Source organism: Cupressus sempervirens, chromosome 11 (assembly GCF_028749045.1).
Source record: "Cupressus sempervirens isolate cs-2001-9-10 chromosome 11, ASM2874904v1, whole genome shotgun sequence".
NCBI lineage: Eukaryota > Viridiplantae > Streptophyta > Pinopsida > Cupressales > Cupressaceae > Cupressus > Cupressus sempervirens.
Window position 1 is genome coordinate 95,593,675 of NC_143128.1, and position 21,453 is coordinate 95,615,127.

At 34.9% G+C, this 21,453-nt stretch overlaps 2 protein-coding genes across 5 annotated transcripts; both read left to right on the top strand.

Moving 5' to 3' along the window:
- The first annotated feature begins 378 nt into the window (after nucleotides 1-378).
- Nucleotides 379-10,469, top strand: LOC149528390 (uncharacterized). Of its 2 annotated transcripts, none has more exons than XM_089810682.1 (3): nucleotides 379-1,002; nucleotides 8,197-8,495; nucleotides 10,082-10,469. In XM_089810682.1, the coding sequence occupies exons 2-3, from the start codon at nucleotides 8,236-8,238 to the stop codon at nucleotides 10,467-10,469; spliced, it is 648 nt and encodes a 215-aa protein (XP_089666808.1). In that variant the 5' UTR covers nucleotides 379-1,002; nucleotides 8,197-8,235. The 2 variants fall into 2 exon arrangements, with proteins under 2 accessions (XP_089666808.1, XP_089666807.1); XM_089810681.1 differs by lacking the exon at nucleotides 379-1,002 and adding an exon at nucleotides 7,582-7,711.
- LOC149528391 (uncharacterized) lies at nucleotides 10,421-15,810 on the top strand. 3 transcript variants are annotated; one of them, XM_089810683.1, is made up of 8 exons: nucleotides 10,421-10,810; nucleotides 10,929-11,026; nucleotides 11,135-11,194; nucleotides 11,798-11,863; nucleotides 13,104-13,526; nucleotides 13,624-13,698; nucleotides 14,280-14,568; nucleotides 14,880-14,981. In XM_089810683.1, exons 2-7 carry the CDS (start codon nucleotides 10,973-10,975, stop codon nucleotides 14,346-14,348), a joined length of 747 nt encoding a protein of 248 aa, XP_089666809.1. In that variant the 5' UTR covers nucleotides 10,421-10,810; nucleotides 10,929-10,972; the 3' UTR covers nucleotides 14,349-14,568; nucleotides 14,880-14,981. The 3 variants fall into 3 exon arrangements, with proteins under 3 accessions (XP_089666809.1, XP_089666810.1, XP_089666811.1); XM_089810684.1 differs by lacking the exons at nucleotides 10,421-10,810; nucleotides 10,929-11,026; nucleotides 11,135-11,194; nucleotides 11,798-11,863; nucleotides 13,104-13,526 and having other exon boundaries at nucleotides 13,631-13,698; nucleotides 14,824-15,810; XM_089810685.1 differs by lacking the exons at nucleotides 10,421-10,810; nucleotides 10,929-11,026; nucleotides 11,135-11,194; nucleotides 11,798-11,863; nucleotides 13,104-13,526 and having other exon boundaries at nucleotides 13,631-13,698; nucleotides 14,280-14,553; nucleotides 14,824-15,810.
- Nucleotides 15,811-21,453: the final 5,643 nt, after the last annotated feature.

Consider the following 21,453-nt stretch of genomic DNA (forward strand, 5'->3'; position numbering starts at 1 on the left):
CAAACCAGGGCCATTCAATTCCTTGCCCTCCCATCCTTCACCAAGCCGAATATGATACTGATAATCACTTTCGAAATGTCACTGAAGTGCGATTTATGATTTCAAAGTACAAAAGGTAGGCGACGAATGAAAAGATGTTCCAATCGAACCACATATCTCGTTTGTAAATTAGATTGTGATCTAATAAAAGATATCGCAATTATTGAAATATACACAATCAATGCAAACCATTAACAAAAACAACTAGTTGTTTTAAGTGACAGGACAGGTTTAGATGAAAGTCTCACCTATAATAGCCTATCGGCTAATAAATCTCTATCAAAAAATAAATTTTAGCAATATTTCTTTCAACTAAGGAGCTGAAACTTCTAAAGTGAAATAAAATTCATGGACTCTTACAATTTTCCTTAAAAAATCTAAGCGGATGCAGCTTCTAATGGTTTGAAACCCAAATTCTACCTGGAAATCCTTGTAGAATGAACATGAGCCACTTAACGGCAGTAGCGATGGGAGGTGATGACTCAAAATGGGCAGTTGTAGTAGATGAATTAGCATTAAGAAACTGACGCCTCAAGGGATTTAGCATTGTTTTCAGAGAAATTCACGAGAATCGCTCGACACTATTCGATTACCAAGGGAGAAGGCGGGTAGGAAACAACAAGAAAATGGGCGCGATTTGGAAAAATATGGGCATGATTTTCACAATTAGCAGTAGGGCACACTGCCCTTTCAGGCGAGGACTGCAAAATGCAGAGAAATGGATATATTTTTTCTTGGTTAGGGCGCGGGGATCGTCACAAGTCTTGCCTGAGTGTTGTAGCCAGATAGCGTTTGGCAGGTGCTATGGCTCGAGCCAAATTACTCGACTTTGACCTCCACAAGCAGCTGCTACCATGCATACAAGACATCATGCCTCTCCTCACAATTTTGTATCTCAACATTTTAGCGGCAAACCAAGTTGGAAGGGAAAATAATACTTTCTAAGATTCAAAGAAGGAAAAGGTGCAGTAAAATTGTTCAAGTTAGTAAATTTAAGGCAAAAACAAAGGTGTACAGAGTAGTTTTTCCCTGGACTGCCCTCATGGAACGATAGAGCGATGTTGGCTAACTAACTCAAATGAGACTCTACTGGCATCTCTGAAGAGGGGCGATTACGTGAATTGCATTCTTTCTAAAATAGATCTGCAATTTATTGGAGATATGCCATGTTTCACAATATCATTAGAAATGACGCTTTGAAATCTTTGCAGACGTTCAAAATAAGAATGAATGCGCTTTAAAATTTAATATATGATCTTGAACTTCTCATCCATCTTTGTTCTGATGTCAATGTTAGTGTTGTAAAAATTAAAAGAGTAGGAAAAATATAGAGAAGAAGAACAATACAAGTATTCAGATTTATGTGAAAAGACAGAAGATGGCCAAAAAGATTTCGTATTTTTTCAGAAAATTTCACAGTTGGAACAACATTCAAAAGTTCATGAAAAAATGATTTCTCTTAGTATAAAAAGTTCTAGTTGCAGAATCCTAACTGAAGACAACTTATTAAAAATAGTGACTATGACTCGCACTACTACATATTAAACCCTATGAAGACTATCTTTCACTGCTTGAATAACATCCTACCAAGATACGCCATAATGACTCCACCTTCCAACATGTAGGTCTGCAAATGAATTGTAAAGAGAACACTGACAAACTAATATGTACAGGAAATTAGACAATAGTATGTGTTCAATGAAGCTGTTATATCATTCATCTAAGTATATGGTTATGCAGAAAGGCCTTGCTATAGAAGACACTAATTGAGAAAGAGTAGATCTTCTTGATTGTCAAAATTTTAAATTGCTCGAGCGCAAGCAATCTCATGAAGAGTGGACTAATATAACCCCTACCATAAATAAGATATCAATGCCCTCGAAAATAGTCTTAGTTCTAAGGCTTTGCGATTTTCTCTACTAAACCAGCAAAGATTAGGCAGCCCAGACAATGATATAGTAAGGATGACAATTAGCAAAAGTAGCCACTTGGTGGATAACAATAAATAATAGCAACAATACATTAGAAAGCAATGATTGATATAAAGGAAACAACGCTCTTAGTAAGCTATCTAACACAGATTCCTAATTCTAGTGATCAAATATGCTCAACAACAATTACGATTAGTTATGGGTCACACAAAAGTTTGGAAGAAACATCACTCTTGAAGAGAAGGTGGTGCAGGAGCACCCAACCAAACAAGCAAAGCCATGAAGCCATCAAGTCTTGATTAGGGAAAGGATAAGTCCAATGGACCACTTGAAGTCTTGAAGCCAGTTATGGCATATGATGTAATGAAACCAATGAATGTAAATGTAAAATCCTAATGGTCCTAATAAGGACCATACGATCCAAGATGATTTAATTGGGCATAAGAATGATCCCAGGGGTTGGTATAGGTCAATAGGAGTCAAAAGTAACCTTATTGTTCAGGAACATATAAAGTCATGAATAACACACAATTAGGACCAAATTGGTCAATAGTTGCTAGTTGACAACATGGTCCAAATTGACAAATTAGGATGATGGATGGGCATAGAAAGGAGTTTCAGATGTTTTAAACTAGGATTAGGTGGATCAAGGCATTTACAAGCCTTTGGAGTCATTAGAAAGGATTAAATTGTGTTTGGAGGGAAAATCAAGATTTTTAATTAAAAAACTAACTACTAGTTGCCCAAACCATTAGTTTGAAGTTTTTTACAAGTTTTGAAAGTTAGAGTTGGTTCAAACCAGTTTGTTTGGACTTTACAAGTCACATTACATGCGAAGGAAGGCAGATGAAGTTATTGGAGAGGATTTCTTATCTGGTTGTATGGACTGTACTCATGAAGAAATAATAAAACTCAGATTTTTGGCAAGTTCTGAGTGCATTTTGATTGTTTCTCTTACAAGCTCCATTGGAACCTTCTAGAAGATTTTTTGGTAACATTTCCTAGTCCCTTCTATGGCATTTTGAATCCATTTATGAAATTTTTTAACAGACTGTAGGACTGATCTTTAACAGCGTACAAGTTGTTGATAAATTTGTAAGTTTTTCAATGGAATAAGGCCATTCCAATTTTTGCATCATCCGTTTCTTGTGGAATGGGTCTTCAACATCTTCAATATGCTCCTGCTAACAACTTTGATGCAGTATTGGATGGTGATCACCAAAGTACTCAAGGAAGGCTTAAGAAGAGTATGTGAAGGGTGTGAGCAGGTATTGGATTGGAACATCTGCCCACATAAGGATAGTGTTTTATGTTTGAATGTGTATAAGGACATTAAGGACATGCTGTAGGATCCTTTGTTTGGTCTTGGAAGTGAAGGTACATGCCATTTTGAGAAAGCCCTAGATATAGGGCTTAAACAAGGATGGTTTTCTGATTGATCCATCAAACAAGGATGGCTGTACAAAATACCTACAAAATTCTTAGTTTGGAGTCATAACTAGATTTTGTGCTAAGTTTCAGGTCTTTGTGACAAGTTTCAGGGGTACTTACTCGCAAAATTGGCCTAATTAGGCCTAAAATTGGTGCAAACAGCATTGGATCTCCCCTAATATCGAAAGGAGTGATATGAATCCTTGAAGTATGTTATACAACTTCCAAAAGGGTGTCTAGAACTCTAATTTAATTGCTGAGTGTTTTGGGATGGAATTGAGAAAACTGAGAAAAACTAGTCTGGGTAGAGCTACTAGGACATAAAGGTTTAGTTTGGGCTGAATAAGAGGGTTAATGCCAAGTTGAGAAAGAACAAGTTTCTGGATCACTGAAATCTGTTGAATGGGACATGTTAAGGCCAATGTTACCCCAGTATTGGGGTACATTGGGATGGTGGGACTTCGGAACGAGTTTTCGAGACAAGGGGAAAATGGGCCTTATTTTCGGGATGGTGAGGGGATGGCCAGGGGATGGTGGCAAGGGAAGGATAGGGCAGGGAGGAGTGTTTTATAGTATACATATAGAACTTGAAATGCTTGTTATGAAATGATGTTTCAGTAGAACATACCAAATTAAAATACTTGAACATAGCCAAAATGCAACATGAACTAGAACCATTGAACATTCAACATAGTAACAAATTACATCCTAATAGTAGCATTCAAAAAACAAAAGTCAAATAGAAATCCAAGTCCTCATACTAACAACAGCATGGTTGCAGAATGGCGGAGGTGGGGGTACTTGGGTACGTGAGTACCGGGTGCAGGACGTCTTGGGGATGGGTACATCGAGGTTTGGGAGGGGGGTGCGATTCCCCATGTAACATTGGTTAAGGCCCTAGAGGGTGTTGGAATACATTATTGAAATTGGTGGTTGAGTATGAGGGTTTGAGAGAAGCCCAGTGAAAGGATATAGGCTTAAAACATGAAGAGTTTTGAACCAAGTGACATTGATCAGTGAGATCTGTGGGTCTACCAAGCTCTGCGTCACAAGGTAGCAACCATAAAGGAAAAAACCCTTCAGCAACAAGAGAAGGGTATTTATAATTTAAGGAGTAACTTTGATTGAAGAAAGGAACAAACCAACCAGTGTTAGCACTCATCCAAAGAGAAGAAATCAGCATCAAAAGAGGAAAAGGGAATCAAGTGAAATCCATCTACTTTACTGTAGCAGTCTGAGAACGTATAACCCACAATAGTCTTATATTCTACAAGTATAGGGGGCAAGATTTAGGGCAATTCAAAAGGGAACATTACAAGAAATTAAACAGTTGATCAGTCATTTCATCTAAGTTGTTCATTAGTTTGTGAGTATGATAGCCTTTGCTTGGTATGAGTTTGGTTGCTGCTAGGCAAAAGAGTTGTTAGAGAATGTGCTTCTGGATTCAACTGCGTGGATTTTGTTAGCATTAATGTCCAGATGGAAGACATTAGATTTTCATAGTCCATAGCCTTTGAGGATGCACTTCTGGATTCAATTGTGTGGATTTTGTTAGCATCAAGGTTTTGGATCATACTCAATGATCCATCATTAGGAAATGCAAACAAGGTAAAGAACTGACTCTTTATCATTGACAATATTTTTGAGGAGCCTTGTAGCCTAAAAATTTCTTTGAAGAAGACATCAACTACTTGTGGAGCTCTATAATCAGTGGTTATTTCCATTAAATGTGCATATTGGTAAGGTGTTCTTGTTTACAAACATGCTTGTGCTCCAAATTTTCCTTACAATGGAAACAATTTTTCTTTTTGTAGTTCTCTGTTGTCATTTCTTGGTAGAAATGCTTTTCAAACCAATTTTTCTATAGGGAAGTTGCGAGGCTAGACTTTTGGTGTTGGGTTAGTCTTCATATGATGTAATTTCTAATCTTGTTGCCTTTTGAATCGAATCTTCTAGTGTACTAGGATTGAGGGCACCTACCAAACCAGAATTTTCATACATTTTGATAAACTTAATATAACTTCTTATCTTAAATCTGCATTTGTATTGTCTTTGGGACACAATTTAATGTGATCACTGCATAGACAAGTATGCGAGCGAATGTGCCAAGAATCAGTATGTATCAGATTGATTATTATGATTTGGACAAGATTTAATTAAGTGCCACATTTCATCTAAGGCTAGGGATTTGTGAATATGGATTGCGGCACTAAAAGCCTGAGCAAATAAAGGAATGAAAGCCAACCTGGGTTAAAACAATGTTTAGGACCAATTAGAGGGGAAAAATATGACATGCTACCAGCATGATACATGCACTGTCCCTAAAAGAGAATAAAATAATTAAAATTTATACTTCTGGCTGCTAGTTATGCATCTATGAGAAGAAAATGGCCTTATTCATAAAACTTCACCTTTTCTCTATTCTCTAAGCTGATCACTACATTTAGAGTTTATTCCATAATAGGAGCACTTGTAAAACTTAACAATTCACTAAACAGGGTGGTTTCCAACAGCCACATGAGATGAAGAGGCAGGGGAGGAAAGAGGGTGCAATTATCTTGGAGGAGACACCACATTTTGTGAAAAGGTAATGGGGGTGTCTATTCATCCCCCTTGATAGATATTTAAGGAAGAATTTCATTTGGAGGAAAGCATTGAATAGGATCAGGAATCCACATACATACATGTGTGTGTGTGCCCGCTCGTGTAAGTAAATATATACATCAGTGAGATACAACCTACATGCATATTAAACAGGGTTTAATTATCTTGGAGGAGACACCCTATTTGGTGAAAACAGGTAATGGGAGTGTCTATTCATCCCCCTTGATAGATATTTAAGGAAGATTTTCATTTGGAGAAAATCATTGAATAGGATCAGGAATCCAGATAGATACACATATATATTTATGTATGTATATAAGTAAGTATATATAGTAGTGAGACATATCCTACATACATTTTTCTGAACTATTTGGCATGCCATGTGTGGAACCTAATAAGACTAGATGATTTGCTTTAATTACTTTAATCACAAATAATTTTGCATTGATTTAAGAAAGAAAATCTATCAGAAACAGAAAAGTGAAACACAAGGAATGTGGGGATATGAACTCCTACTCATAAGGTGGATGCCTATCAAGTTAGTTCCTTGTGGGCACTGATTGAGTTTGTTACTTGTTGGCCAAGGCGTCACATTGAGTTCAATTACTTGTTCAAAGTTCATGGGTTTAATTGGGGTGGATTGTCTCCTAGCGTTCTATGGTGCTTCTTCCCTCAAGTTTCTATTAGGGTTGCAACTCTAATATGTGTGTCTATAGGTGGGAATCTTCATTGCTATATTTAATGCCAAATAATTAACTTACTTGATGCAATTACTAATATGTAATTTAATAAGAAAATACTCTTGCCGATAAATTTAGTCATTGCTATTGTCATTTAGGCCCTAGGGCAATATTTTAGGTATATAACAAAAGGGGACATTACATTAAACCTTTAGTCAGATGTTTCCTTGAATGAACACAAGATTGAATTAAATGCTTTTGTCAGACACTTCAGCTACTTGGTGTTTAATCTCTGAATTTATCTGTTATAGATTAAGTTTTGGGATTTGAGATCTTGAACATATCAGAGAAAGATGACAAAGAATCTGAGGTTTAAAATATTCTTTGCTAGCTCAGATGGATCAAAACATGCCCTGAGGGATATGTCATTACATGGAGAAAAATTGCCTCTATCACAAGTTCTACTTTTGGATTAACTGTCAAATGGGAAATCATACATATTATCGTCATCCAGAACTGAAAAGGGTGACTAATGTTGTAGTAGGAACCTCAGCAGAAGTTCCATCATTGGGTCCAGTGCAGACTGAACCTCCTCCTTCTCTTGGAGTAGAAGAGCTAAAGTCAGTAAGGAGTTGTCTCAAAGTTCTCTCAAGGTGGGTTAATATATCCAAAGACAAAATATTTCATTACGGTTCATTGTAGCAAGGGTTTTTCTTAAAATTTGTAGTTCACATGGGTTTTGTATGTCAAGTGTTTTCAAATAGTAAAAGTGTTTATTGCAATTTTCCAGTCCTAGATGCTATGCAGAATGTTATAAGGTTGGATGTCTATACCATTGGGCAGCATTTTTCTATCATAGTTAATGTGAAATTTCTATGGTGCAGAGAGAAGATAAATGTTTTGGATGAAGCTATAGACAAACTAGATAGATATCATAAACTAATGTTGCCAAGGAAGAGGTCTCAAATAGAAATACCAGCACCTGTTCCACATAAACAAGTTTGCATCCCCATGATGAATATTAGGGTTTGTATCAGAAATGCCTATCCAGAAATATAGTATTTTATCCTTGCATTTCTCTGTTTCATTACATTTTCTATTTTTGTAACATTTTCCTCATTCAAAATTTTTGCTAGTTTTCCTTTATCTGTTGATTGTAGAAGGTCAAGAATTTGGTAAGAAGGTTGAGAAAATTCAGTAAACATTGAATTGGTGTTTTCAAATTTTTAAATTTTCTCTTTTGTACCTTCATCCATTCTGTAGGAATTTTTGACAAGCACTTTTGCTTGCTAGTTATAAAAAAGAGAGAGATAAGTGTTTAGATAATATCTTGGGTTTATAATTTTCTGCAGTTGAATACCACATTCTCTCAAGGAACTTGTTATAGTTTAGGATTGTTCTTAATTGTATTTTGAACAGGTCCATGTGCTGCCTAGTATAGATCATAGAACTCTAGTAAAGAAAATAGGCATTATCTGATCTATTGCTTGATGCTTTATGAATGGTCTCAGGTGCCAGGCTATCCCAACAATATTTCTAGAGCATCTATAATGATAGATAGGGAAAGAGATATATTGAGATCGAGAAAGGTTAGTACTCATTCAAAAGTCAAGGATAAGACCTTGACAGCTAGAAGTGAAAGCTGGGAAATGGCAAAATTGATCAGAAGATATTCTGGAATGAAGTTAGATGTTTCTGTCAAGTCAGAAGCAAATAGAATGCTGGATGGAGATAAAGATTATAAACAGGGTAAACAGCAAAGGCCCAGCTCTGAGACCCACTCGAGGTCAAGTGAAAGCCATAGCTTTAGGTAGGACTTTTCATTAACATTATTTAATCTCAATTATTCAGGATGGTTGTTTACTTGTTCTAAAATGTTTACATTCAATGTTGATGGGTCAACATAATGTAGTGTCACAAATATTGATGTGGTTAGAGATTTTGAGTATTGCATTTTTGGCAAAGATAATAAATGAAGATTTTCATTAGGATCTAATGATGTTGTGCAGTAGTTTAAGGCTATTAGTTGAACTGCCTCTGAAGTACAAATGTTGTTCTAGTAATTTAGTTTTTCTCAGCTAGTACGTTCAGAGGCTCCCAGCTAATCCTCTCTACTGGTTGTCACCACTCTTAATACTTTTCTGAACATTACAGAAGAAACTGATTATGTTTATTTTGAATTTTTTGTATTGCAAAAATTGGGTCATGCATTGAGGATAATGTACATCCTTATCATGGATGCTTGCTGCCTCTAGTTGCGTTACCAGATTTTATCAATTCTTTTTATACAAAATCTAAAAGGCTTTATAAAAGCATTGTATTATGTAAACTAACAAACAACAAAGAAAAGAACTCCAGAAAATATTTATTCATTGATAATGTAGATAATTATCTTGTGGGATAAAAAGTATATATATCCAATTACTAGCAAATAGAAAAAGATTGAAAAATTTAGTCGAATGACATGGAGATATTAGGGAAATTATACACCTGGAACATACTTTTGGGTAATTCAAATGTTGAAGATAAATCTTGATGAAGTGGAAATCAGATTTTTATAAGTGAAAAAAGTCACTTGTACATCAACCCATGACTAATGTTGTTGCTTAAATTATAACATTGTTTAGTTAACATTTTCAATTTTAACTATTGACACTTTTTGTTCATGTCATTGATAGAGGGAAATCAACGGATGATGTTTTATAAACTAAAGGAGGGGTAAAAATTTATTCAAACATAAGAGGGGAAAAAGGAGCAGAGTGCTCAGCAAAGATTTACTGTATTGTACCTAATTTTGTCACAGAGTGAAAACCATTGGTTTAATATTGATTAGAATCCTATTATCAGATTTGGATATTATCCAATTTGTTTGGTTTCTATAAGACTTTTATCAAAAGCATAGGAACCTTTGCTTTGTGAAGGAGTTTCTACCACTCCTATTCTTCAGATTGTATAATTGTTATGCATATATATTGATTCAGAGATGATATGTATTAAACTAAGTTCAAAAAGAGGTTCCATTTCAAATGATTAGTGGAAAGTTAAATACAAATGTTTTGCTTAACACCAAATTTCATTGAAATGGTCAAAAGATTTAGGACTTTTCAGTCTCTGTTAATAACTCAACAAAAAGAAGAATACTTTGTATCATCATGAAAATATCAATGGTGACATTTACTTTTTAATTATCTTAGGCTCATAAGTTATTGAATCTGCCAATTTTGAAGATGGATCTAGAATCTAGATTCTGTTATCATACATTATCTGATCTTGGTCTAGTGGAAATAAGGTTATACACTTCACTAGCTCTCCTGTCAATGCTCAGAATTCTTCCTCAATTTTGAGCTTGTCTTGCTAATGTCTTAACATTCAATATCTGTATGTTATTGTATTCAGGTCCAATATCTGCAACAAAAATCATGCAGCAAACCCTGCAAAAGGAAAGGGTGGTTGTTCTTTTGTGAAATTATCTCCAAATGTTCCACACACCTCTCCACTATTTGATAACCGTGAACGGACTTCAAATCCAAATAGAGTTCAGAGCACTGGTGGCTTAAATAGTTGCAAGCAATCATTGTCATCAGGATTCTCATCAACCCCTGCTATCCACTGGTCTGAACAAAAGCCACGAAAACGTCAACATATAAAAAGAACAAATTTGATGCCTCTAATTTTGAATCATGACAATTTACCAAATTTGTTGGAGAGGTCTTTAATACCTAATTCAATTGAAAGCAGTGACCAAAGTAATCTAAGATGCTCTTCCAACAATAATGCTTTCTAGCACAGCAGATTAAAGACTAGAAATATCTTTTCTTTACCTGCTTTTTCTGAGAGCAAGGAATCAGGATCTGGTGACAAGTGCAAGAACAAGAGGAAGAAACAAGGAGATGCAATTGAGAAAAATGCACCTATTTGTCAAAAGGTTGGATTATTTCTTTTGCCTTTAGTTAAGGAAAAAAATGTCATTGAACCAGTGAGTGGAGATGGTGTCCAGAGACCAGGAAAGAGTGGGAAGGATAGCACTTCTCTTAGAATGAATGGTCCTATAAGTGGAAACCTTGAAAATCCTGCACCTAGAAAGAAACTAAGAAGCACAAGGCTAGTTACTGATAATGTAGCAAGGTTAGTAATTTTATTATTTAAAACATTTTAATTTTTGCATGATTAAATACTTAAGAATAATTTTAAAGAATTGGCCATTATATTTGCATGAATGATAGTAGCTTCTCGGTTTGTTCAGTAGGACAAGTCAATCTCCAACCAGAAATTCTTCATTGAATCGAAATGGAGTTATCCAACCAAGGTGTCCAATTAAGAATGGATTATCAAAACTTACAGGCATGCTGCAGTTATTATTTGATAATTGAGTGTTTTCTTTCTATGTAAATTGAGAAACATTGTTCTCTACTGTCATATTATGTTAATGCTGGCTGGTGATCTTTGTAGGGGATTTGGATGATAGGGAAGAACTCCTGGCAACTGTTAATGCTTCTAATAATGCAAGTGGTATGAATTTGAGTCTTACTGGATTAAGGATAAGAAAATTGGAAATAATTTTGAATATGAATACATTCTCAGGCCTGAAGCTGAAACCGCTGATTGCTATAATTCATCATTTTGCTATAATTCATCATTTTGCTAAATTCACATTCTCTTAGGGAAAAATAAAAGTTGCACATGATGCTTTTGTTTAGATTCCTAATTTTTTTCTATGAAGTTAGCCTGATTGAAACTTTTGAGGAAGTTTGACCTAATATCTGTAAGTTTTTCTTTGAGGTGAATAGTCTTATATGTTTACCAAGGTTCCTGCAAATGATCTCAATTGCATAGAATAATTCTTTTTACTATCTGGTAGCTTGGCGTAGAAGTATTTGTGTCAGATGTTGCATGCTTAGGATCCTTTTGTAAGCAAATGGAACCATTTTTTGCATCTGCTACTCAAGACAACCAAGAATTTCTCAAGCAACTGGTAATAGCTTTATCATGCATGACTGCTGCCAATAAATATATTTAAGGATTCCACTCTTGAAACTTATGTAATTTTAGCATTTTCTTCAATTGGATCTTTGTTTGATCTTTTGTTGTTGACATTTTTGTTGGTATATGCAGGTCAGAGAGGTAGAGGATGAAGATGCAATTCTTATATGTCCTACTGCTGGTAATCAAACTGGAGAGGTGATTCATTTCTTTCATTCATTGAATATCTCAGTTTTATTATACATGAGATTCAGAGTAAAGCAGACATTTTAGTCTCCAAAATGAAACAAAGTAGCTTATAAAGCAAAGAGGTTTTCTAGTAGATACAGTATATTCCTTAAATTTGAAAACAAAAGAAATCATGCTTATTCAGACTTTAGCTTTTTAGATCAACCAATTACTCATTAGCCATGATTTCCCCAAATATATTCAGATTATATACTTTACCAGCTCAACTACTATACAATGTTTGGATAACAAGAAACAACATATGCTAGTATTATTTAGACCGTTCGTCCATTATACAATTCAAATACCATATGCTTGTCTTACTCAGGATGTCTGCCCATAATACAATTTGAATAACTTTCTACAGCCCAGAATAGGGACTCAGTCAATCAAGGATTTAGACAGAGATATATTTCATACGTCCAATAAACAGGCAATTAGTTTTCTAGACTTTATCTCAGGTTACAATAGTAGCATATAAACCAATTGCATGTAACTTGTAAGAACTCTTGAACTATATTCAGATCTTACAGGCACCTGTAGCTTTATTCGCAAGGCTTTTCTTCGAGTAGTTTGGCCTCAGAATGCTGATTAGGAGTGCCTGGGAGTGATACTTATCTTCTGGTATCAATGCCTTTCTTCTACACAAGGTCTGAAATCTGAGATATGCATTGCCATGCTCAATATAGCACTTCACCTGATGTGGGTAGTTGATTTCTGGCTTCCACGGAAAGGTTGTGACCCAATCCTTAGAGGATGCCCTCAAACTTCTTGCAGGTGTTCTGATTCATAATGCTTTTGTAGACTCCCATGCTGCTCTTGGCCAGAGAGGCAAACCAGTTAGGAACTAGCTTAACTCGTGTAAATATGAATGGCTGTGAAATGACAAATAAATGATGCTTAATTAATGGCACTGGCACGAACCATGTCCTACAAAGTTCATTAGTTTCATATACTTAAATTTTAATTAATAGTTAAGGTGGACTCCTTGGCAAATTAGTTTATCACACAAAATGGCTCATTTTCTGTAGAATATACTATATATTGTTTACTAAGCATCCAGGGCTCATGCTGAATGTTTTTAATAGATGTAGAGATTTTGACAGTTTGGAATTGCCTTTGATATTTTAGCATTGATTTATTGTGAGGATATTTTTTTATGTAAATTTCATATTTGCTGTCTTTAAATAAATAATTCCTATTTTGCCAGGCTGATATTATCTGTAGTATGCTGCCAGCAAATGGAAGTCCAATTGTTTTGAGTAATCAAAAAAGATATATGGATGTGTCTCTGGATAATGAGTCCTTGAAGCCTTCTAGCAATTTGAATGCTAAAGAGGACATCAAGACACCTGGAAAACCTAGTTGTCTTTATGACAGGATGGTTCCACTTTATCAAAGACTGCTTTCAGCTTTCATTGTTGAGGAAAACTCTGATGAAACTAACAGAAAATTGGATGCTGGACCAGAAGATGACTGTCTTCATTGCACAAATGACTATTCTCCTTGTGGTGATTGTACTCATATTGAAATTGATACTGAAAATGCATATGGCATCCAATCACAAGAGTTGGACCTAGATCAACGAATATTACTGGAACTCCAAACTATTGGACTATTTCAAGAATTGATGGTATATTTTCTAGCTAATTTTTCTCTATCATTGCGTCTTGAAGATTTTTTGTTTCCTTCACAATTTTCTTGTAATATGCTTCCATTTCCCCTTTTAGCCAGATCTAGAAAACAGGGGAGATGAGGAAATGAAAATAGAGACTTGTAAGCTTAAGGATGAGCTCGAGCAACAGGTGATTTTAATCAAAATTGCTTCCAGTAAATCAATTTTCTCATTTCTTGCTTTCCTAAAAGTTGTAATGTTTCATCAAATTATAAATGCTGATGGAAAAGTGCATATAGTTAAGTATCCACTAGAAATCCTAGAATCCTCTTGAGAAAGGACACTTTCAGCTTTCAATTTTTAATGTGAATGATTTCGTTCTCCAGGGTATTTTTTATTTTCCATGTGAAGATCACCCCAATCTGCATGGTTCTCAAGTAGCATTAAACTTGTTTCTTGCAGTGTCAGTAGGAAAATGTCAGGATTTGTATCAAGTGAACACAAACATTTATAATCTATTTATTTTCAAATCATGAAAATTCATTAGATTATGGATTCTGTAGAACTTGTGAAATTTTGTTTGGGTTTGCCCAAATTAATCTGGACAGAAACCACAAGATTCTCTCACCTCCTAAGAAATTCCACTGCGAGAAACTATAAAACTGCTTTAGAGTTCAACCTTTAGTAGCACATAAAATATTTAGAGAAAGGTATCATATAGAAATGAATATCATTCTTTATTTTTATCTGAGGGAATTATTTCTTTTACAGGGATTGCAAGGCACCAACTCACGTGGTTGTAAAATTGTAGAAAACAAAGTAAAAAAGCAAGCTACTTAGAGTTTTGTTGAAGGGACACTAGCTGAGTGTAGAATGTTTGAAGAAACTGGCAGGAGGTGCCTTTCAGATGCATCTTTAAAAGAAGGAATATTCTCAATATCCTTGAAGGAAAAGGATACAAAGTTACTTGGTGATGCTATCAAGGGTGACACTGCAAATTCACTTTCTGATAGTGCACATGCTCTCTCAGATATGAAAACATCAGGTTTTGTACATACAGGTGCTGAGTTTATTCACTTCTTTCTGTTTTGTGGGGGGTATTCTCTTTTAGTGCTTGTTATCTTAGTACTAATGGCATAAAGTCGTTTGTTAATAGATAATTGATTTAAAGTTACTTTACACTAAAAGCTTTCAGAGTCTTGTTAACCTGGCCTCAGGAACTGTATTATTTGAATGGCCACAGGTAGCGGGTTGAGTCTGAAATTAGTCAATTTGTATAGCAATTAAATTCATTCATTCCTTGTTGTGTTTGCAGCTGATCCTATAGTCCCTCCAGGACAATCTTCTCATATTGTTGTACAACATATGCAGAAGCTGGAGAATGGAGATTGGGAATTATGTAACGCAAGGCAAGGTACAACTTCTTTTTCAATGCGAACTATTCTAAAAGGTGAGACATGGTCAACACCTGGGAAAAATATAGAACATCTACTTGAAGAAGTTAACAAAAGTGGCACCCTAAGGGGTACAGCAGCTGTTGGGACTACTCTACCTAGGGGGGCTAAAAGAAAATGCAGTAAAAGAGACAGAGAGGGCAAGGTGAAGGCCAAAGAGATCATAATCAGATCTGGCTGTACTAGGAATTGTCAACCAGATCTGGCCAATGCAAAGGGTGAGATGAGAAACAAGCTCAAACCAAGGCACAAAACTGCTTGGTTGTCTGCTGCAGAAAATGACCTTCTTGGCAGGCCATCTAAAGAACAAACACCATAATTGGCATCAAGTTATTGGGAAAAAATTAGTGATAAAGTGGTGAAAAGTGAATGTTGAAATGCCTGTGTTACAGAATTCCATTGTTGATGATGATACATCCGGTGATAATATCCCCATAGATTTGTCACATTTGCAACTTCCTAGTGCAGAAGACATTGCAAATTGGTTGAACTATGAGGATATTAGCTTGCCAAATGCTGACACTGATTACATGGGTCTTGTTGTACCAAATGATGATGTAGATGGGCTGAACATGTTTTGAGAACAAAATGAAGCTGTGGAGCTACTGTTGTGTATTCTTGAAAACTTGAAACTTTTTAAAGTGGTTCTCAGAAGTTGACCACTGATGCAAGTTATCTTTGTTTCGGATGATTGTATCATATTCAAGTAGTTAAATTCTTTTAAAGATCTCTTGTACAAGTTAGCTTTGCAACTAGGAGTGAAATTGGTTTTTGTCATCACAGGAATTGGTCACATTGTAAGAAAGTAGCAAATTGTTAATGCATTAGCTTTAGTTTGATCTGTACAAGTGAACTCTTCATAATACCTAAGGTTATGACAAGCTTTCTATCGTGGACTTTGCTTTTAAACAAGAATGAGAGGAAAAGTGGATAGGACATTCATTCCATGTCATAAACAATTTTTTTATCATGCTTTTTTATCTAGCCATCTCTTACAAGCTGAACAATCTGCATGCATTTGAACTCAATTCTTTAGACTTGAAAATCTTACATTTTATGTCGTACATCCCTAGCCTTGGTTTCAGAAGTCATGTGATGCATCTTCTCTATCTGACTTGTTCTATTTAAGACTGAATTTTGTGAGAACTTCATGGGAAATCATCATTTTGTAGTTGCTACAGATGTTAGTTTTGGTACTGGCCTCCATCTTTAGAACAAATCAATAAGGTTGAGGATTAATAAGGTTGATAATTGTTATAATAGTTGGATAATTGATTCACGCCTCCCTTGCCCCCCCTTTCTTAGTTATATTGGTGGACTTTACTTTCTAACAATTGGTATCACAGCCTTAGGTCCTTGAAGATAAAGCTTAATAGCTTTGGGAGATCAATGACGAGTCACTTCAGAAAAAAAAGTCCTGAGTTCGATGGAGTTAACTATGACAGCTGGAAGGAAAAGATGAAGACTCATTTCCTATGTATAGGTATAGGATATTGGCTTTTCACAAAGAGTGACAAAGCAATTGTGGAAGAAGGCAAGCTTGATTAATGAAGTGAACCAGAAAGAGATTTGTTTGTGTAACATGCGAGCCAGAGAAGCACTACCGTCAGCTGTTCCTAAAAATGAATACAATCAGATTTAATCACTAGAGACATCTCATAAAATTTGGAAATCTTTAGAATCTACATTTGAAGGAGATAAGCATGCTAAAAGAATGAGATTACAAAATTGGATATGTTTGTTTCAAGAGGCTAAAATGATGGAAGATGAATTTGTTAGAATCTATACTGGTAGAATATCTTAGATTGTTGCAAGAATTAAGTCTTGTGAAGGATCTAAAGTGGAAGATGAGATTGTGTGGAAGATTTTGAAAACTTTGACATCACCATTCAAACGAGTAGCGCAGATGATTGAAATTTTGATGCCCTACATTAAAAAGTTCACCAAGGAGACTTTGCTTGGAATATTGGAAGCAACAAAATCTAGTTGGAGGCAGTTTGGAGAATTGACAAGAGTTGGAAACAACTTTAGTGCATTAAGTATTTGTCCTTGTTTATCCAGAAGTGCAAGCACCCATGGAGACTATGTTAGTAGTGGCAGATCCAGATCTGAAGAAGATAGAAAGATTGAAAAAAGTATAGTCTTGCTTGTGAGAAGAGAACCACATGGTAAGAAGTTCTTTAAATGTTGGACTTGTAATGAATTTAGTCATTATGCTTCTAAGTGTCCTAAAAGAGAGAAAACGTATAAGAGAAATTTCAAACCTAGAAGACCTAGAGATTGCTTGTATGCAATTGAAGATGATGAATCTCATGAAAGAGTTCAGAGTGAAAGTGATGATGAGCTAGGATTTGGGGCTATATAAGAAGAAAGTTATGAAATTGAAATTAGAGAAGAAAAAACCCTAGTTTATAAAGTTGAAAATAAATATGATTGGATTATAGATAGTGGATGTTCACATCATATGACTGGTGATATGAACAAATTTTTTAAATTTTGAAATCATGATGGAGTTACTGTTAGAGTTGGTAACAATGTGCCTTGTCATATCACAAGGATATGATCTATTACTCTTGATGGAAAAACTAACATTGATGATGTTTATTTTGTTTTTGGTTTGACATAACTTGTTGAGCATTGGACAGTTGGTTGACAAAGGTTATCAATTGAAATTCACAAAGAAGACCGCATTATCAAAGATAAGGATGGTAAGCTGATTTGAACCAGTACAACATCCAGAGGTAATGTGTTTCAATTGAATCCTACTAAGATGACTTGTTTGGTTGCAAAAGTGGATAATAGTTAGTTATGGCATAGAAGGTTCTATCATATAAACTTTGATAACATTGTGAAGGCTAGTAGTACATTTGTAGTCAAAGATTTTCCTATAATTATGAAGCTTGCTATTGTTGTGTGCAATGAATGTATAATGGCTAAGAAGAAGAAGGTTTCCTTTCCCAACAAGAAGTTCATTGCTACAAAGAAGTTGGAGATTGTTCATATAGACTTGAGTGACCCTACCTGAACAAGAGGTTTCTATGGAGAAACGTACTTTATGATTTTTGTTGATGATTTCACTAGAATGATGTGGGTAGCATTTCTTAAAGAAAAAATCTGAAGCATTTGAGAAGTTCAAGATATTTAAGAATAGAGTTGAGAATGAATTTAGAGTAAAGATTAAATGTTTGTTATTAGATAGAGGTGGAGAGTTTACTTCTAGAGAGTTTAACATGTTTTATGAATAAAATGGAATTAAGAGACAATTATCGTCACCTAAGACCCATGAACAAAATGGGATAGCAAAAAGGAGGAACGGATTTGTATCAGAGGCAACAAGTCCAGTGATGTATCCAAAAAAATTTGAAGGGATGCAGTTAATACAACAATATACACCATGAATAGAGTACATATCAGAAAAGGTACAAACAAGACTCCTTATGAGTTGTGGTTTGGTCATACACCTTCAGTGAATAGAATTTTTGGAAGTGTTACATAAAAAGAGATGATGATATTGGTAAGTTTGATCCAAGAAGCAATGAAGGTATGTTTGTTGGTTATTCATTGAAAGAAAAGCTTATAGATGTTTTAATCATACAAACTAAGATAATTGTTGTGTGTGCAAATCTAAAAGTGGATGAAAAGTTTGGAGTTAAAGAAATGATGATAGATTATAATTCTGATGAGGAAGAAGATAATCCTAGATTTTTTAGAGAGACTATTGAAGTTTTCTCAAGTTGAATGTAAGAGCACAAATGGGGCATGCAAGGATGATCATTGGATTTAAGCAATGAAGGAGGAACTTGATCCAATTGTGAAGAACAAGATATGAGAATTGGTTCCCAGGCCTAAAGACAAGAATGTTATAGGAACTAAATGGGTATTCAGAAACAAGATGAATGAATTAGGTGAAGTTGTGAGGAACAAAGCTAGATTGGTATGTAAAGGATATTCACAGCACAAAGACATTGATTATAAATAAACATTTTCCCCTATAGTCAGAATGGAAGCAGTAAGAATGTTCTTGGATTATGCAACAAATAATTTTTTTAAAGTGTATCAGATGAATATCAAGTTAGCCTTTTTGAATGGAGAACTTGAAGAAGATGTCTACATTGAGTAGCCTGAAGGATTTCTTTTGACAGAAGAAAATGATATGGTATGTAGATTGAAGAAAGCAGTGTATAAACTAAAGCAAGCACCTAGAACCTGGTATGCAAGATTGGATAAGTATTTGACAAAACTTGAATTTGTGAAAGGTATGGCAGATAGTAATCTATATTTGAAAGAAATTAAAAATTATTTGTTGATCATTGTGATATTTTTTGATGGCATAATCTTTGGAGGTAATGATGAAGCATGTCATAAATTTGTTGAAGAAATGAAGAATGAATTTGAGATGAGTATGATTGGTGAGATGAAGTTTTTCTTGGGTTTACAGATTGTACAAAACAGTGATGGTATTTTCATATCACAAGCTAAGCATTTGAAAGACTTGTTCAAAAGATTTGGCTCGGAGAGTTGTAAGCCTATTGGTACACCTATCATAACTATTCACAAGTTATCTAGTAAAGATGAGACACATATCATTGAGAAGAAGAAGTATAGATCAATGATTGGAGGTTTGCAATATTTGACTCACAACAAACAAGATATAACAAATGCGGTTGGGATAGTAGTACAATTTCAAGTTGATCCTAAGGAATCTCATTATGTAGCATTAAACAAGATATTTAGATATTTGAAGGTTACACCCGATTATGGATTATGGTATAATAGATCAAGTGATTTCACTTTATATGCTTATACTGATGTGGATTGGGCAAGTAGTATGGATGACTGAAAGATCACTAATGGTGGAGCATTTATTCTTTGAGGAAGATTGGTTTCTTGGCTAAGCAAAAAATACGATTGCATCTCATAGGTATAGTTGAAGCATAGTATGTGACAATAGCAAACAATTGTAATCAAATTATGTGGATGAAGAAGATGCTAAAAAATATTGGGATAGAGTTTTCAAAAATCTGTTATCATACATTGTGATAAAACAAGTACAACAAGTATGTCCAAGAATCATGTATTGCATTTTAAGACTAAAGATATATCTATTAAGTATCATGTTTTGAGAGAGAAATTTGCATAAATAAAAATCAGATTGGAGTATGTCAGTACAAAGGATTAGATTGTAGATATCTTTATGAAGCCTCTTCCTAAAGATACATTTGAGTACTTGCAAGGTATGTTTGGGGTTATGCCCCTGCTTACTCTTGAGTAGATGATGTAGAGGTTGCATTAGTCTAGTGGTACATAACACTATCATTTGACTAGAGTGAATGTTGATGCTATGAGCTGATTGAAGAATTGGAGCAAATGATTGACCTAATGAAGCCTTTACCATTGATGTCAATGGGGGAGAATATGCATGAAAAACATCTCTATGTATGAATGGGGGAGATATTGATATCTCCTATGTATAAGATTTCAATGGGAAGATACATTGAATGGGGGAGAAGTTGAGAGTTGTTTAATATGAAAAATTGATGTCAATCCCAAAGAAAGATATATTAAATAGAGTAGTGTTCTAGTGAGGCTCAAATTTGATTGATGAAGATGATTTGAAAAGATGAGAACAACAACAATAGCAACATAATGTTGTTGGTATTCTTAGAACTTAAATTTTTTTCATCTATGTTGCCATCAATGCCAAAGGGGGAGTTGTTATCATGAATGTTGATATTATCCCTTTGGGGGAGTATCCGAAGCATTGCCAGAGCATGTTCAGATTGTTAACATGATTGACATGTTGCAGTCATGATTGTGTTTGTCATTGATGTCAATATACCATTAATTGTGTGAAGACTGACAGAGTAGAAGATAGAGAATGAGGTTGTACAGGTAGAGGTTTGATGGCTAGATCAAGAGTTGTTAAGGACATATTCTAAACTATGTCATGATGACGAGGTTAAGTTCACATCAAGTAAGGAGAAGATATGCAGAAGATATACTTGATATACAAAGAGTAATATACATACAAAGTATCTAAGAAGTAGTTTCTAGTGATTGATTATGTATCTTTACTGAGATAGAATCATGATATGTGAAGTTAAATTGTGATAGAAGACATTTTGATGATGATGTTAGTGAGTGCACAAGGTCTAGAGTCACATGTGTGAAAAATTGAAAAGACAATGAGATGACAATGTTGTGTAATTGTAATATAATTAAGTATCTTGATGTGGTCCAATTATAATTAATTAGGAAAGCCTCAAGGCTGACTCAAGGAGTTGTTTTGAGGACATGGTATAAAGGAAGGCATTTTCCTTGATTGTAAGTATGCATTGTGATCATGATAGAGTGAGAAAGAGAAGAGTATTTGGTAAATGTGAGTAAGTGATCCAAGAGATTATTGGATGCAAAGTTGGTGATCTAGTATCAAGATCAAGAGTAAAAGTCTAGTTGACAAGACAGAGGAAGAGGAAGAACAAGTACAATTT